At 42.2% G+C, this 18654-nt stretch overlaps 1 protein-coding gene across 1 annotated transcript; it reads right to left on the reverse strand.

Annotated features, from left to right (window-relative positions):
* Window positions 1–1632: 1632 nt before the first annotated feature.
* GABRR1 (gamma-aminobutyric acid (GABA) A receptor, rho 1) lies at window positions 1633–17175 on the reverse strand. Its single transcript, XM_004673689.1, has 9 exons — window positions 17018–17175; window positions 14187–14293; window positions 13077–13144; window positions 11916–12139; window positions 9216–9298; window positions 5869–6009; window positions 4929–5081; window positions 2714–2910; window positions 1633–1911 (listed from the first exon to the last, which is right to left on the reverse strand). Exons 1-9 carry the CDS (start codon window positions 17119–17121, stop codon window positions 1633–1635), a joined length of 1356 nt encoding a protein of 451 aa, XP_004673746.1. The 5' UTR covers window positions 17122–17175.
* Between the last annotated feature and the right edge of the window lie 1479 nt (window positions 17176–18654).

The raw sequence follows: 18654 nt of genomic DNA on the forward strand, positions 1-18654 counted from the left end.
GTTTTGTTGGACACTCACTTACTCAACAAATATTTATCCACTACCTATAGGAGTCAGGTATTGTTTTCAGTGATGGGGACAAAGATTCTGGCACTTAACAAACTTCTGCTAATTGATTATAGCTGTTAGGATGTATACCTCATCCAAGCATACATGATTTTGTTTTTAAAGGATCAGAATTTTGGTGCCAGACTTATTGTGTGTTTATCTGGGGTAAATAGTATCCACTTTTTCATAAATAATATGAATAGTAATTTAGAGAAAGGAGGGAAAATATTATGAATAGAGGCTGAAAAGAAAAACAAAGCATTAAGAATACAAGAAAAGGGTCTCCTTGATGATGCAGGGATTAAGGTCTCAGTGCTATCAAGCTATCACCAACCACTGTAGCACATGATCGATTACCAGACAGGGAGCTGACCCACTTGATACAGCGGATCTCTCCTGTCTTGCCCACTATTCCCTCAGCAGTGTATTTCAGCAGATCTGCCTGTTCTGCTCCCCACTCTGTCTCTGGTGAATCCTCTTACCCCTGCCCCACACCTCTAGCATACACCACAAAACATTCCCATGTTCCTCCCAAAGCTATCACATAACTGAGAGATGACTTCATCTTGAACTAGCAGAGACTCTAAGATGGAGATGCACGCAAAAGGGATTTAAAGACAGGGAACACTTAAACACAAGTTTTCTAGATTATATGACAAAATCGACAGAATGCACACATTTCCTCATCCCTCCCAGGTACATTCATACCCAAATCAGAAGCCACTGCGACAATCCCAAGAGCATCTCTTGTGCAGAGATGAAACCTTATGAACTATAACATGTACATCAACTATGAATATGATCATTGCCTTTTATTAAAATAAAGATGAGAAAATGCTTAAAAACAGGCAGTAGGCTATAAATTGAAGCATGAACTTTGGTCAAAATGGGGACTTTTTTTAAAAAGATTTATTTATTTGTACAGAACTGGAGTACAGGCCAGAGATACGGAGGGTGAAAGGATTCACCAGAGATAGAGCAGGGAGCAGAACAGGCAGATCTACGAAAGTACACTGCTGAGGGGAGCAGCGGCCGGTCAGGAGAGGTCTGCCACGCCCATGTGGATCTCCTCCGGGGCAGGCAGGGATCGAACTCATGTGGAAGTGGCTTAAGCTTCTTTGTGCTGTGCTTTAACCTGCTGCACCACCAAAGAGGGCCAAAAAATGGGGATTTTTAATTAAGTGTATGTATTTTTCATGCAAATAAACTTTAGGTATTTCCCAAGACCCCTATTTGGGGGTTATTGTGACACTCACATAAAGGAAATAATCTGAGCCAACAAGTAACTAGGATCTAAAACTACCGTGTGCCCATAATTCCGGCAGTGTGCTTTTCAAGGGGATCCCAGTAAGAGCTAACATGGTATTACTGACCAACGAGTATACTTCTGTATGCATATACAATATGGTGATAAGTGTGTAATAACTACTAATTAAACCAGTAAGTGTTCTGTCAATGCAGTTTTGGAAAGTTGGTGATGGCTGGGTACTAGAAACTTCTTTTTCATCATAACTTTAGGTTATTTTTCAGGTATCTCTGCATTACATACCATGAAGAATGTGAAACTTACAGGTTCACATGCATCTATGAAAAAATGGACCAGTATATTAAGTTGAATAAAATATATGCTGCTGGAAAAAAGATCCTGGAGTATTTATCAATGGCATGGGTGTCAATTCTCATGCTCATGTAGTTGCTCCTCTGACTTTTCCTCTCTGAGGCCAGCGTTGGCTGCACCATCATCCTGTCTGGTTTCTCTCCGTTATCTGGCAGGTAGCTGCCCAGGTCATTCACCTCCCCGTCCCTGTAGCTGCCACCCAACATGGCGGTGCGCAGCTGAGGGAGCCCACAGGTGCAGAGGAGCTGTGAATAGATAACACGTAGTAATGCAAATTTAGCTTCACCTCTTAAAAACTCTTTAAAAACACTTTGGGGGAGAATGTTATCTTTTTCTTGTTTCTTTTAGCCCCAGTTAGGGCTCGGGATGGGGAATATTCTACGATAGCTGGTATCCTTGTTTAACTGAAGTCTGTCAACTCTTAGGAAATATCACATTTATCATGATCAGATAATTATTAACTATTCTCTATGGCATCATAAAGTAATATGATCCCTGATAAAAAATTGTTCACAGAGAACTGTGTTATGAAAGCACGTGAGGGAGAGGGAGAATGTGACAGGTTTGGTTTTGTGAAGATAGTTTAACCCTGTATAGTTAAACTATAGAGTTTCTGCAAGAGATAATCACTGATTATTAGCAAGGTGGGAAGGAAAGTAATTCGGGAAATGATGGGAGATGTATGAGCTCACAAATGAAGGAAAGTTTCCTAAAATCAAGGGTGTATTTCCTCGGAAGGAGCTTTATTACACATCTATGTTCACAATTGAATTGTCATTTGTCTCACTAAACTATGACCACTACTAAGATTAAAGTGACCATGTCTTAATTAACTCGGCTTAGCAGTTCTTGGTATATGGTAGGTGCTCAACAAACACTTATGTAGCAATGAAAGATGTAACCCAGAATAAATATTATACTGCTTGTTCTTCACACCAACCCCATAAAGTGATAGAGGAGGGGTTGTCATTGTCTAGAGATCTGATCTGCCCGAGGCTGAGCTATACCAGGCTGCGTCTCTGCACAGCCACATCATGGTAAAGTCACCTTCTCCCGCCACTCGCGCTCCTTCCGCTCCTGCACTGTGGTCAGGTAGTTGACAGCTGCGTACTCCAGCACCGAGAGGAACACAAACACAAAGCTGACCCAGAGGTAGATGTCCACGGCCTTGACATAGGAGACACGCGGCATGGAGGCGTTCACACCTGTGATGATGGTGGACATGGTAAGCACCGTGGTGATCCCTGCAGACAAACACAGAATAAGAAAAAGGCATGTATGGTCACCAAACACAGGAGGGCTTTATGCCTCTGTTATCTGTCCTTCCTCTTCCTTCAGCGTACAGTATTGTCCTCTCTGTCCCTCTGTCCAGCTAAAATGTACGCATCTTGTTCCTCTACCAGTCACGTCCACCCTGAGACTTGCAAGTTCACCTGCAAGTTCATCACAGCAACTGCACACTTTGTCTTTCTGCAGAACACCCAAGACATAGGAGTAGGAAAATATTTCCATTCAACTGTTTAAAATAAACATTACATATATGAGCAGTATGTATGTTTTTTGGTGACAGTTTCCAAAAAAGAGGAAAACAGACAAAGCTTGTTTTAACTTTGGTGTCCTTGCTGCTGGTGCGTAGAACCCTGGACCCTGGGACTATGTGGTCAGTCAGCTCCTACCCCGACCCCAGCCCTACCTGTCTACTTAGCAAAAGAACTTGAGGATCAAGAGATCAAGTTTACAAGGGTGATGTTAACTTCATTTATAGGAGATAGATTTTTAAAACTAGAATGTGTATTTATTTAACATAGTAACTGTTTAAGTGACAGAACAAATATTAAAGGACAGGGCATCTGTCAGGGAAATGTGCCCAGGATTCAAATTAAGTTAAAAATATTTGCTTGAGGCCCTCCCTGGTGGCGCAGCGGATTAAAGCACAGCACTGAGAAGCTAAAGCCACTTCCGCATGAATTCGAATCCCGCCTGCCCCGGAGGAGACCACATGGCGTGGCAGACCTCTCCTGACCCGCCCGCTGCTCCCCTCAGCAGTGTACTTCATCTATCTGCCTGTTCTACTCCCCACTCTGTCTCTGGTGAAGCCTCTCACCATCCCTGAGCCTCTGGCCTGTACCCCAGTTCTGTATGTACAAATAAATAAATCTTTAAAAAAAAAAATATTTGCTTGACAAACACTAACTCACAAGGTTCTGGGGTTGGTTTTTTTTTTTAAGATTTATTTATTTGTATAGAACTGGGGTATAGGCCAGAGATGTGGAGGGTGAGAGGATTCACTAGAGACAGAGTGGGGAGCAGAACAGGCAGATCGAGGAAGTACACTGCTGAGGGGAGCAGCGGGCGGGTCAGGAGAGGTCTGTCGCACCGTGTGGATCTCCTCGCAGGTGGAAACCGAACTCATGCGGAAGTGGCTTAAGCTTCTTTGTGCTGTGCTTCAACCCACTGCGCCACCAGGGAGGGCCCTCTGGGGTCGTTTTAAGGCTCAGGTCCAACCCATTTCCACTAAACTTGGTGGCTCACCCTCTCATTTGCAGTCCTTGAAGTGTCTGAGCAGTGGTAGTGTGTGTGATTGGGGGGTACAGTAATCAAAGTGGGTTTGAGAGTTGATAACAAAAGTGCTTATGGAATACTCACAGAGGAGGGATTCTCAGACGGGGTATGCATAAGATTGCTAGGAGAGCTTGCTCAAAATGCAGTTTCCTGGTCCTCTCTGAGGATCTGATTTTATAGAAGCAGCGAGGCCCAGGAATCTTTATTTTTAACAATTTTGCTCAGAGATTCTATCACAAAGATATGTTGGTTTTCCTTTGAAAACCCCTGTTAGAGAGCACCTCCGGCCAGGACTGCCCCCCACCAATGAAACTCTAACAAGACTGAAGGGTGAACTCTTTGCAGACACCAGTGAAGACTTGGAAACTGCTTTATTACATAAGTTTTTACTAAGTAGTATTTTTTTTTCAACATTCTAATTTTGAACAAGTCAGATTTTTAAATCATGATCGTTGGCTTCTTTCTTGTTTGCTTGTTTTATTACCTGTGTGAGAGGTATGTGAGTGGTTGTTAAAATATTCTATTATTATGGCTTTATCTACTTTTATTTTACTAGTAGTATTTTATCTGCAAATGAATAACGAAGTCTTTCCAAGTTATCATGAAAACAGAGGTTTAGTATCAATTTGAAAGTAATGCTCATATCTGGAAGGAATTGTATTCTCAGAGGCCTGGAATGTGCACTGGCGATGTTCCTTACCTAAGGGGACTCTGGCAGGCACAGCTCTGCGGTCGATCCAGAAGGACACCCAGGACAGCATGACCATCAGGGTGGCAGGGAAATAGGTTTGGAGCAAGAAGAAGAAGATGTGGCGACGCAACGTGAAGTTAATGTACAGACGGTTGTACCAGCCTGGGGGACACAGGAAGAAAAGTAGACATACACCATCACGGCACAGCTCCTTCATAAGGAAAATATATTCAGGGAGTCATAGTGCTTTAGACATATCACCAGAACCTTACCACACCTTTATAAAGTGCTCTAGCGTCACTGCATAACCCACACCATATGAGAGAATCTAAGTAATCTTTGGCCTTGTCCTAAATACAAAAGAGATCCCTTCACAAGGTCATTTAGATTCTTGTTACTCAAAATATGGGGTTGTATGCAGCAGCAGCAGCTTCCCCTAGGAACTTGTTATAAATGCAGGCTCTTGGGTCTTCCCCAGATTCACTAAATTAGAATCTCCTTTTAGTAATATTCATAATGTGATGTTGCTTAGAGTTGGTACCTTTAATAACCTTCTGCAAGGTAATTATGCCATGAGGATAAAGCCCTCATGAATAAAATTATGTTCTTATAAAAGACACCCCAAAAAGCCCTCGGGTCCCTTCTGTGGCATGAAGATACAAAGAGCAGTCATATCTATGAACCAGGAAGCAGGCCCTCAGTAGATACTGAACACCTGCTGGCACCGTGATCTTGTATTTCACAGGCTCCAGAACCATGAGAAATAAATTTCAGTTGTGTAGAAGCCATGCCATCTGTGGTACATTGCAATAGGAATCTGAACAGACTAAGGCAAGAAGGGATTCTCATCTTTGCATTCCAACACCCATGACCCCTTGAAAACCAATTCACACCTTTCCTAAAACAGAGAATGGCCCACCACAGCCATGCTAGAAACCCCCAAACCCACCTGTGCTGCTGTAAAAGGCCAACCTGGTGGTGGTGTGGAACTCTTGAATGAGGAACTGGGACAATGAGATCCACTCGTCTGTCTTTAAGGAGTCGTTGCCTTTTTTCCAGTAGAGCATGAGGTCGTCTTCCGTATAGGCATCTGAAAAGTTGGGCCACAGCATTGTTGGGAGAATAATGCTGCGGGTGTGTCACTGGTTGAAGAATAATAGCCACCACACCAACGTGAGAACAAGCAAGCATGGATATACTGAAGCAAGAGGAAAGAACTCCTGACAGCAGGAGGGGTCCCAAGGAGGAGGCCTATTTACTCCAGCCTGGCTGACTACACACTGTCAGACTTCCTGTTGTCCAATGTGCCAGACTGTTAATTAGGAACTAAGTGGTCAGAAAGTTTTGTGGTTGCTGTTCTTCTGTTCCCTAATTATCCTGTAACCAGATCTTAATCTAGGTGGGGATAGCTCAGCAAAATTTCAGTAAGACACTTCTATTTCCCTAGGAGCTGTTTTGTTCCTTCTGTCCCTATGTTGTTTAAAATCACTGTCCTGTTCAACTTTCCTGCACTGCTGGTGGGAATGCAAACTAGTACAACTGCTATGGAAAACTGTTTGGAGGTTTCTCAAACTGCTAAAAATAGAGCTTCCATATGACCCAGCAATCCCACTCCTAGGTATCTACCCAAAGACACAAAAACACTGATTCAAAAAGACAATTACACCCCCATGTTTATTGCTGCTTTATTTACAATTGGAAAGATATGGAAACAACCCAAATGCCCAAAAGTAGATGACTGGATTAAAAAGATGTGGTACATATACACAATGGAATATTACTCAGTAATCAAAAAATACATGCCTTTTGCAGCAACATGGATGGAGCTGGAAAAGATCATGTTTAGTGTAACAAGTCAGCAGAAAAGGAAAATTACCAGATGGTTTCACTCATAGCAGGAGTTTATATAAAGGACCAAGGGAGAAAATGATAATAACAATGAACAACTATATACCAGAGACATTTTACGGGGGTAGGGTGGGGAATGGGATCAAAAAGTGGGGATGGGGGGGAAGTGCACTGAACTATGGTGATGGCATGGGGATTATAACTAAGATGGAAAAATGCACAAAATGATGTTAAAATAAACTATTATATTATTTTTTAAAATCACTGTCCTATTCCCTAAGTTCTCCTGGTCTCAGTTCCTCTCAGCATCAGGCATCCAGGGGCGGGACAACAAGCTTCCCTGGGTGTTCTGTGGGAGCTTCCCTTGCTCTCCCACACATGCCCCAAGATTGCAATACGATCACTTGAATAAACAAACTGGAGTCTACACAAAGTAAGGCAAAATCCAAAAAAACCAAATCAGTTTTCCCCAGCCTTCCCGCAGTCCTCAGAGCAAACCTCTCAAGAAGAACTGCTCTTAATTCTGGTGGAAGTGTTCACCCCACAATTCAATCTGCCATTTTTAGGTTCAACTATATGAAGTACTACTTTTGAATATCAGAATAAATACCCTCCCTTCCAAATGGATGGAAGGGTGGGTCATTTAGTCTTTTCTTTCTTCTTTCAAGCTATAAAGATGCTGATACTAGTGATGTTTACCTTTAAATACCCTCAGGCAAGAAGGGCTGCATTTTTAGCAAGGAAGGGTCCTTACAGAGACAGAGCAGAACAAAGCCTTTCTCTGCAGACCTCCAGTTGCTCCTCTCCAGGGAAAAATCCAAGTGATTCCCCTTGAGGATCACTCCTCCAGGCTACCATCACCCCATGCACTTTAGGGGCTCACACTTATTACCCCAATTACACAAAACCTACTTGTGTGTCTCAGACTGAGCACAATGGAGGTACATGTGCTCATGTGTAAACACTTCTTTCCAGGGCTTTCTGATGGGGCTTTATTTCTATTTTCTAACCTTTGACTTGTGTGAACTCAGTTACATGTGTTCCTGGCTATAAAACCCAGTTATTCAATCAGCTACTAACCTAATGTTGCTGTGAAGATGCCCTGTGGAGATGACACCTACAAGTGCATGCTAGAAAAAGAAATGATACATGAGAATCTGGATGGACCTGCCCAACTAACTGGAAGGCTTTAAGGGCAGATCTGAGTTTCTCTGAGGAAGAAATTCTTCCTATGGATAGTAGGGTCAGTGCCTGGCCTACTTCCTGCATGGCCCACTCTGCAGATGTCAGAGTAGAACAGGGTGGTCCCCAGGAAAAGGGGAGGTTACAGGTTCCCTGCTCCACCCAAAAGGAGTGTGGAGCTGAGCAGAGAAGAATCTGGAGAGGAGACAGGGAAGGAAGGAAGCAGAATGGAGAGTCGAAAGGAGACCTGAGGGAGTCACGTGGAGCAGAAAGACATGTGAAGAAACTGCTAGCTTCTTCTTGGCCCTGGACTGGTTGAAACAGATGTGGGTGAGAGACCTGGGGGGAGGTGACGACAGCAGCTTTTATCCTAATTTTGATTGTGCACTTTTCCTCCCAGACTTGTCTGGCGATTTCTGACCCTTTTCTATGGGTCCCTGCTGGAAGGTGCTTTAGACTAGGGCCAACCTTCAGGCCTTGCTTTGGGCCAATCCCTTTTGGGATTGGTAACTTTTACCACAAGGGGATGGGTAACTTTGGGTGTTTGACTTAGAAACGATATTCTTTGTCTTTTCTGCATTGTGCACTAATTGTATTAAAGTTCCTTTCCATTAAAGCTCTTATGTCTTGTCTTGATGCTGCAGGTGACAGAATCTATTTAGAACAGGCATGTTTGGGGGCTCAGGGGGTGCCCCTCTCTCCCTGCCCATAACAAGAGTAGTCACACCAGCCAGGTGTGAGTCGTGGCCTGCACTAAGTCTCTCACAATGGCTGGCAGGGCCTGCGTCTCCACCCCCCACCTATGCTCACAGTGGCAGCGTCCTGGGGGCAATTGTTGCCAAACATATTTTTGCCAGAAAAGCCTTTCCTCAGTGGAAATCTTATTCAGCAGAACAATAAAATAGATCAAAACTGTGGGTACATGTGGTGGACTAGGTCTTGGAAAGATACCTGCTATTGCTAACCCTTCTTTACTGCCTTGCTGCACACACATCACAGCTGCTGCCCCAGGGAACTGTGCAACCTGCAGATTCTGCAAAACAAAGTTGAAACTATTGCTACGGGGTGTTAAAAGGCTCAATTGCAGGAATAGAAGGCCTTAGCCTCAAATTGGTTCCTTATTTCGAAAAGCACCCTAGATTTTAGCTTTAATCTAGAGATCACTTCTAAAGCACAGTCATGAAGGAGGAATATACATTGTTTCTAAACTGAACTCCACAGAATGATTTATAAGCTTGGAGCTGATGTCTATAGGAGTCTACTCACAGCTTTCAATCTCCAGGGAGCATGTTTGTGTGTCCAGGGGAAATCGGCTGAAGTCCATGTTGCACATGGCAGTTACTGTAACCCTAGAGACAAAATGACAAAATCCAGGTCTTCAGAGGCTGCAGAACACAAGCGCAAGGTGAAAAGGCCTCCACTTTCTTTCAGTGAAACTGCCTCTTCCCTATATTTCGTAGACAATGGGCCGGGAATTAGGTAAGTCATGGACATACTCTTAGATGTCTGTGTCTCACCTCAGGATCAGTGTGATCAGAATGATCACATTCAAGCATTTTAAAGAATAGTCTCAACAATCAAAGAATGTGAAATAAAAACTTAAATGATGTAGTTTAGTAGAAATTATTAGCCCATACGTTGTTTTATTTTAGATTAACACAAGTTACTGGTGTTTGTTTTTTTTTGTTGTTGTTGTTGTTGTTGGTTTTGCTGATATTCAGTATTTGTACACAATGTCTCATAAATAACATGAGGTACTTGTGTCAGTTGTCAATTAAGCACTTTTTTTTTTTTACAGTGATAGTGTTTTTATATTGTTAGTAATACCTACTACAGTGCAAAGGTGTTTTTAGGGTATAAGTCCATATATTAATGAAAAAAAAAAAAAAAACACTGGAAGATCTCATTGTACCAATGAGCAAGCACTTGCTGGTATCTAATGGTTTTGTTTCATTCTATTGCATCAAAGGATAAACAAATACAGACCATTAATCATAGATGAAAGATCTTCCAGCCAGTAGAAAATTCATTGCATGGCACAGTGGAGAATTCAATACAGGTCATGGACTAGTATTGAACATACATTTTCCCCTCCATTCACATAAATTAACCTTGGAAATTTTCTGGATAATTCATGACCCAATAGGAAAACAATATTTTTAATGTAAATGAAAATTTCGAGAAAGGAAGTTTCTTAAAACTAAGTTGTCTAAATATTTGCCTTAGTCTCCCCAGTTCTATTCCCATGTGGAATGTTTGTGTTCTCAGAGGACTGCTAGCAAATGAGGATTCTTACCTTCCCTAAAAATCCTGACAAAGAGGGTGTGTTGGTGTTGGGTACAGACTGGCAGACAACTTGAACACATAATGGGTGGGCTTCCCTTTCCATGGGTGCATCATCAACAAGAAAGAACAAGGTTGGGAACTCTTGGAGCTAACTCTGGGGACATGACATGTCAAGTGCGGAAAGTATTTGTTCCACAAAAGGAGTGAATGGCTCCTTTCTTTGAGCACATACAGGAACAGATGTTTCTGGAATCACTGACCATGAGACTGGTTCTTTGCATTCAATTTGATGCTTTTCCAATTATAACTAACATGTTGAAGCAGCAGTCTGTGGTGTAACCCTAAACTGTCCCAGTTTAGGACAGTGACTTACTATCATTCATCTTCATGCCCCCAGATCTTAAGATAGGACCTGGCAGAATTTTTATTTGCACATCTCTAGAGTCACCCTCATACCCTGAGAAGACTTGATAGAAATCTGTTGAGTAAGTCAATGAGTAAATGAGGTTGAATAATGCTATACTTGAATGTATTTTATGAGTTAACCTGTTGCTGACAGTATTGACAATACCCAATGACTCCATGCTTTTCCCCAAATAAACCTAAAAACGGCAGTCTTAGTAATTTTAGCCTCTTCATTTCACTTAAATCAAACAAACTTATGGTATTATTTGCAATGAAAATTCAACATCTGTTATCACTACTGGGTGGTTCACTGACTTGTTTTTGAACATACAGGGGTTTTTCCATTCTCTTGCTTTCTCTGTTCTGCCTCCCATTGTACATTTCATGGTGTGTTCATGAGAGCTGATTGCTAGATGGTCAGGAAGTTTACAAGCTGGTGTTAAACATGATCATTATTAAAATGAAATTATATAAACTTAAAATTAAATAAGTTACACTAAAAACATAAGTAATCCTTGAAACACATGACTTCCTAAATATATTTAACTATCTTTAGTGTTGTCTGTACTGCTGTTGGTAATGCCTATTATATTCACACAGTGGAAATTCTACATAATGATTTCCTGCCGTGCATTTCTTTCCAAGTCTGCTTAGGTGATACAAGTTTAGTAGCTTCAATCAGTCACAACAGGAAAATTCACATGATAGAAACTGGCAAATGCTACAATCAGGGCTTGCTGTGTTGTTCTATTGATTGTCTAGACTTAAAGCAGATAAAACGTCAAAGTGCATCATGTCTATCACCATTACATGTGAATAATACTAAATACTGAGGAAATATTTGTCTGACATTTGACAGCTATTACCCAGTTTAACAAAAAAGTTACTATGACTTTGATGAATAAGTGAAGTTACTATGTAATGTTCTTTATTTCACGTTTGAACATGAATAAAACACTCAACGAACATTTGGCAGGTAAGGGAGCAAATGCATATAAACGTTTATGTATACTCTGATTTTGTGGGCAATAGAATTATAAAAAATAGTGGGATTTTATAAGAAATAGCAAATCATAATCTTTGGTACTGGCTGCAGAAGTCATCATTTGGAAAGCATTCTAGGAGCCACACACACTATTCAAAACCAGAAAGCAAAACTGTAGTGGAACCAACGCTTTTCTCGTATTAGACAAATGATCTGCCTTTCTCCCCATGTTCCATGTATAAAGGATGCTGGGGAACAGATCACAAAAGGAGGCTGGAGAAGGGCCCTACCTGAGGCTATAGAGCACTGTCCCATCAGGCTGGACCCGTAGCATGACATTGTCTGTGGTGGTGTCGTGGGTGAAGGAGCGCTTGGAATGCACGAAAAACATGTCAGGGACCCAGATCTTCTTCACCAGCCGCCCATCAAACGTCATGCTGAGGTTGTTGGTGCTGGGGAAAGACAGCCTCTCATCCTTCCAGTAGTGCCGCAGATAGAGGGTCATTGTGAAGTCCTGCAGGCAGAAGGGCAAGAGGGCATCCAGGACATTCTGCTCCTCTGGCTGGAAAGTGAGCTGAGTGAGGGCTTACTTGCAGTCCTTGGGGTTTGCCTCGGTAAGAGGAAGAGAACTCTGCAGAGGAGGGACTTATACAGGGTCCTCTACAGGGGGTGTCCCTGTACCCCATTCTGTCCCCTAACAGTAGCAGCAAACTCAGAAGGCCGCTGCTGCCAGCACTGTGACCTCTGCCTGGAGACCCCAGGCCCACACGGAGCAAGCTGGGAGTGTCAATGCATCAACTCTTTTGGAAGCAACCCTCAACCACAGGGTGGAGTTGAGTCATGGAGGGGGTGCTATTTAAGTACCCCAACATTCTGGGCTCTTAGTTGGGATGGCCCTGAAGTTTGTTAATTGTTTTTTGCCTTCTTAACTTCCCTGTGTCACAGTCCCACTCTCTTCTTATGTTTCCTGGGATGTCCCAAGTAAAATACTTGTGCTAGCTGTTGGTCTTAGGTCTACTTCTTGGAAACCCAAACTAAGATAAGGCTCTAGAAAGTCCTATAAGTCAAACAGGTGTAGTGGTTTATCTAAACCACTAAAAAACATTTTTTTTCAAAGACACACTTTTACTTCTTCTGCATTTGCACAACCAGAAACAGAATCACACTGGTGTGTCTGCTTATTTGCAGCTGAAACCTTAGATCCACTGTGTCTGTCTAAGAGTCTCTGCCCAAAAGGTGCATCTCTACAGCAAGAGCCTGGCCCCTATATAGGGGAAGATCAAGGCAATCACCTGGCTTGGTTTCGTACCAACTAGGTAGTATTTTAACCTTCCTGAGTCATCTTTAATATGGGAGTGGACGTCCCCACTGCCTGGAGAACTGTGAGCCCCAGTGAATTTGGGTCCTGTATGAATGCTTCTGACTGTGACTTTGGTCAGAGAAGCACTTACCATATCAACCTCTGAGATGCTGTCCAAGCTCTCCACCTGCACATCCACGCCAACAGGAATAGCTGGCCCTGGAGACAGAGCATACCTTCTGATTTTGTACCCTATTTCACCATGGAAGCCAATCTCTGACTGGCTTCCATGAGAAAGGAATTGCTTGGTAAATAGGCACTCGTAATCAAAGCCATGTTCAGATCACTGAACAAACCCATACATCTGTCTCTTCACCACATGATGGAACAACTTCTTGAGGGCACATGATGGACCAGGGTGATCTTGGAAATATTAGATTTTTTTTTATTTCAAGGCCAGTCAAACTTAATATCAATTAAGAGTAAGAAAGCACTGTGAAGGGAGTAAATTTCTGTCCATTTCCCTCCCTGCATTCACATAGGGTGGAAGCATGGAATCAACTTGGATCATCAAGGTGGATTTGGATACAACACCAAGAGTATGGACTAGATAGAAACCCCCTTCTAGAACCTGCTTGATTTTTAGGCAAAGATAGCTGGAATAAAAAGAAATAAAAATCAGGAGAAAGATTTCTAAAGTAAGTATTTCTCTAGGAAAAAGAAACCCATAGAGGCAGAAATCCTATCTGACACTAAGAAGGTTGAAATGTGGCAGCCGTCAGCTAAGCTTGAAAGGGCTTTGGCGTCCCTCTGCAGTAAATCATTGTTTCTCAAGCCATTTTTATTTAATTAAACCCAACAGACCACATGCTGCCCTCAGATATGTACCCAGAGTTCCCTCTGCTAGCTCCCAGAGAATAAATTTAGTTCAAGGTTATTTCAGACCATTTTCTGCAGGCAGCTGTAAAGTGAATCGATGACTGTTCCTTTTCCTCCTCTTGCTTGGTCCTCCCCTTGCCCTTCCATAGCCAGCTGCTGGCCTCACTGACCCTAAGCCATCCTCTTCAGGAGTGGTGCTACCCGGCCCTTCCTGAGACTGTGTTCAGCAGAGCCCAGGAGATTCTGGGCAGGGCAGAGAGCTCAGAAGATGCTGTGAGCTGTGTCTTGTCTCTACAGATGCAGACCTGGTCAGGGAAGAGCAAAGTCCTTGGCTTGATTTTCAGGCCCCAAGAAAACAATGCCCAGAGGGTACATCTCCTACCTCCAAAGCCAGGCCTCATGCTGAAGTCATGGTCACCTATCCTCAGAAGCTGCTCTGACTTTGTCAGTGGTGATTTGGTAATATCAGGACTTCGTTTCAGGATTGGGCTGCAAGGGAGAAAACACAGATTGATCGTGTATTACAACCAACTCAGATTAAATGCAAAAGCCAAAAAGCCACATGCATTCAGACTCGATCCTGATAGGTTTGGTGCAATGTGTTGTGTTTTGTTTTTGTTTTTGTTTTTGTTTTTAGTTATTCCATGTCCCTCTTTCCTTTTACTGGGTTACCAGAGAAATGAACTATCCCAGAAAGTCCAAGACAGTGGTTTTAAGAATGGTAAAAAGCTTCAAAAATACCAAAGCTCAAGTCACACATTCAAGACTCATATTTTGGCAGCCAAGGAATGAAGCCTAGAAATTGGTATTTTTGAAAAGCTTCCCAGATATATGACTGGATTAAAAAGATGTGGTACATATACACAATGGAATTACTCAGAAAAAAAAATGTCTTTTAACATGGATGGAGCTGGAAAAGATCATGCTTAGTGATATAAGCCAGAAAGAAATTGGAAAAATACCGATGGTTTCACTCATAGCAGGAGTATAATGGACCAGGCGAGAAAATAATAATAATAATGAACAGCTATATACCAGAGACATTTTATGGGATCAAAAACAGTGGGGGGAAGGAAATGCACTGGACTGTGTTAATGGCACATGGGTGATTTGGTGATGGGAAGCCCACGGGGATTACAACTGAGATGAAAAAATATACAAAATGATGTAAAAGCTTCCCAGATAATTTTCATGTGTAACTAAGGCTGAGAAATACTGGTCCCACAAAGTTCTTTTGCCATTGGGGACTTGACTTGTGGGGAAACCCACAAGAGCCTTCTGAAGCACATTTCTGTAGGTGCAGGCGTGGGTTGCCCTAAGTCTGGAGAGAGGGCTGCTACCTGGGCTATGGACCATCACAGTTAGTGGTCAGCAGGGCAGAGTGAGGCCAGAGGCCACCAGGGGCAGCATCTCCTTCCTCTCTAGTTCCTCACTCAGCAGGATGCCCAGGTACTCTCAAACACATCAGATGAATGAAGGAAGAAATCAACCCCTTAGAGGGGTATCTGAAAAAGAAGGTGGGGGAATCCAAGTAAGAAGCTGGAATGGAAATTGAGCCTGGCCCAGAATTACTTTGGGTCAGACTGAAGCAGAACTGGATGCCACTGCATTTGCCTTCACGATGTGGCTGCTAGGTTAGGTTCTAACCTAGAACAGGTTCCTTAAAGATTTTTTGTAGTTTAATATTTTAAAACACTTTTTTTCTAATTACCTGTTTACAATTTGGAAGTAGATTTATACACGAAGAGAAGCTGAAAGTCACTCAGAAATAATTTGTCACTTCCTTATATAATCTTGAGAGAGAGAGAGACAAAGAGCATTCAAGTTACAATATTTCCCATGCTGTTTCACTTCTTTACTACCAGGGGTATAGCTATTAACTTTCAGATGAAGTTTAACACCCAGCAAAAGTAAGCATCACTAATATTGCTTGGATGCCCATTCTCAGCCAGGCTTTATGGTCATTTATGTTACATGTACTAACCTGGGTTAGTCCTCATGGGCCAGGGAGATCCCCCTCACTGTCATCCCCACTTATTCAAGAGGAAACTAACTCAAAGGTTTGGAGAACTATAGGAGGAATTTCCTCACAGGAGGAAAATTCTGGGGGTCTGGAAGCAAGGCTGGCCTAGGGTCTTGCTGGAAATTTGACAAGAATTCAGATTAGATGTGAAGGGTTCTCATGTGGAAGCTAGAACATACCTACCTAAAACTGGAGGTCATTCATTTATCAAATGAGCTTTGATATTGAATGAGCCCTTGGGAATCATGGAGGAAGAAAAAAGAATAGATATATCTCAAGTTATGATTATATAGCTATGATGATAAACATTTGAGATATCTTTTTGGGACCAACAAAAGGAGCACTTATTTTTTTTTACTTTTTTTTTTTTAAGATTTATTTGTGCATACAGAACTGGGGTTCAGGCCAGAGGCTCAGGGGCAGTGAGAAGATTCACCAGAGACAGAGTGGGGAGCAGAACAGGCAGATCGACTAAGTACACTGCTGAGGGGAGCAACGGGAGGGTCAGGAGAGGTCTGCCGCGCCATGTGGTCACCTCCGGGACAGGCGGGGATCGAACTCATACGGAAGTGGCTTCAGATTCTTGGTGAGGCCAGTGGAGGATACACAGCCTGGCTCTATCTGAGCCCCTTCTGGGCTCTCCAGCTGATCCAACCAGGGCAGCAGGAACTGCACTAGCAAGCTGCAGGCTGCTGGTGCTCAGGCAGGTGCATCCGTGCCCTTGTATCCCCAGCATTTACTACTGGGAACAACCTAATGATCCTTCTAGCCAAACAGCTTGAAGATATCTGCTTTGTTTTCTTTAAGGAGATTTTACAAGGGATCCACACATCTTCCAGAAATAATTAGAAAAGAATCATTCTCATTAACTAGAGGTCCCATTGGTTATTTGAGAAGTACAGATTTGTTCCAACCTAGGATGCAGCCATCAAATAATTGCCCCTTTTAAAATGTGCATACATTCTTTTTCTAAATCTGTCTTTTGCCTAGGACAATTCATAAGAGATTTAAGAATGTGCATTTTAAAAGAAAGCATAAGTCCTATTTCCTAAAAGGGGAAAGCAAGAGAACAAAAAGAAAAGGAGAAAAAAGACATCCACAGAAAACACAGTATGATTCCAGGACAATACTACAAGCTTGCTTTGCATGCTCTCTTCCCCTAAATCCTTTGTTCCTACAAGTGTACTCACCTGCCTTTCTTGGACATCTCGTGTACTTCTCTTCCTGGCCAATGCACTCTGCTTTCAGTGGACAGAACCCATGCCCAACACAAAAGAAAGACGCCAACTTTCATGTTCTGGACAGCCAGCCTGGGTTTCCAGACAGTTCTCTTAAGAAACAGCAAAAAAAGGAAAAGGATGTTCTTTTCCTCTTTTATGACATTATTGATGTATTCACTATTAGAAGGATGTTTACTCATGCAAGAAAAAAATATCAATCCACAGTATGTAATCTGGAGAGCAAGGGAAAGCAATTTCCACTAAACCTGTAAATCCTCCTACGTCAGATGTCAGGGATTTTCTGAACTACGCAGTTAGAGTCCCGTGTTCCACTCGAACGATTTTTTTTTTTTTTTTTTTTTTGGCTAGTCTAACTTAGTTCATCATTAGAAATAGTGAACCTGCTAGTACAGGTCTATCTGTACAGACCAAAGAAATTTTCAAAGTGAGAAAGACAGAGGGCTAAAAGGCTTATACGCCATGTTAATGAGCTCCTCCCTGGACCTATTTTAAGCTTTCAGCCTTTATTTGCTTCAGCTGAGGGCTGGATTTGGCCAGCTCCCGCCCCCACTCCTTCCTGTGGCTGAATCCCTGGAATCTCAGGACACTACCTGTCAGGGTGTCCAGATGGCTGATGAAGATGTCAGATGAAGCTGTGGAGGTCAGAAGACAAGAGCTTTTTCTGTCTTTCTTTTGCACAAGAACTGTATTTGTCAATTGTACTATTTGTAATGGGAACTGCATTGGACTTTTCACATTCTCAAAATACCAGTAATAAATTAGCAATAACTATTAAATCTGTGTGATGTATAAACAGTTTCGGGGGTTGTTTTATTTTTATTTTGTTGCAGTTCAAAGACTCTTATCAGCACAGTCTAGAGTGTGTTTTCAACAAAGAAGAGCACTCACAGGACTTCATGGAGGAGTGCTTGGCAGGTACTTCAGCTGACCTGGCTTGAATAACTTCCTGAGCATGTTGGGTGGACTGAGTCAGGATTTCTAGGACTTTATAGTTGAAAAAGCAGTCAGTTGCATAAAACTGCTAACCCAAATTCCATCAGAACAAGAATTAATTACATGGGCTATACAAATTGATAGGGGAATTTTTTTTCCAAGTTTGATTTGTTGTGATATTCTATACCCTAGCTATGTAAGGAAGGCCCTAACCTAGCTGTAATTCAAATACGTTTGTAAATTCTTCTATTGAAAACTAAAATGAAACACTATTAAAAATAGATAGCATATTAAATATTAAAATATTTAGTTATATTTAATGAAAATATTAAAAGCTGATCTATGATATGATCCAGCAATTACACTCTTATCTGAAAAATGCAAAAGCACTAACTCAGAGGGACACACATACATCTGAGGAATTGTGAAACTACAGCCCTAAATCACAGTGTTTTAAACCAGTACCTCAATAAAAAAATATTATTTTTTAAGATTTTTTTAAAGATTTATTTATTTATTTATTCATACAGAACTGGGGTACAGGCCAGAGATGCAGAGGGCGAGAGGATTCACCAGAGACAGAGTTGGGAGCAGAACAGGCAGATCGACGAAGTACACTGCTGAGGGGAGCAGCGGGCGGGTCAGGAGAGGTC

The sequence above is a fragment of the Condylura cristata genome, unplaced genomic scaffold (assembly GCF_000260355.1).
Source record: "Condylura cristata isolate star-nosed mole 26May11 unplaced genomic scaffold, ConCri1.0 scaffold00001, whole genome shotgun sequence".
NCBI lineage: Eukaryota > Metazoa > Chordata > Mammalia > Eulipotyphla > Talpidae > Condylura > Condylura cristata.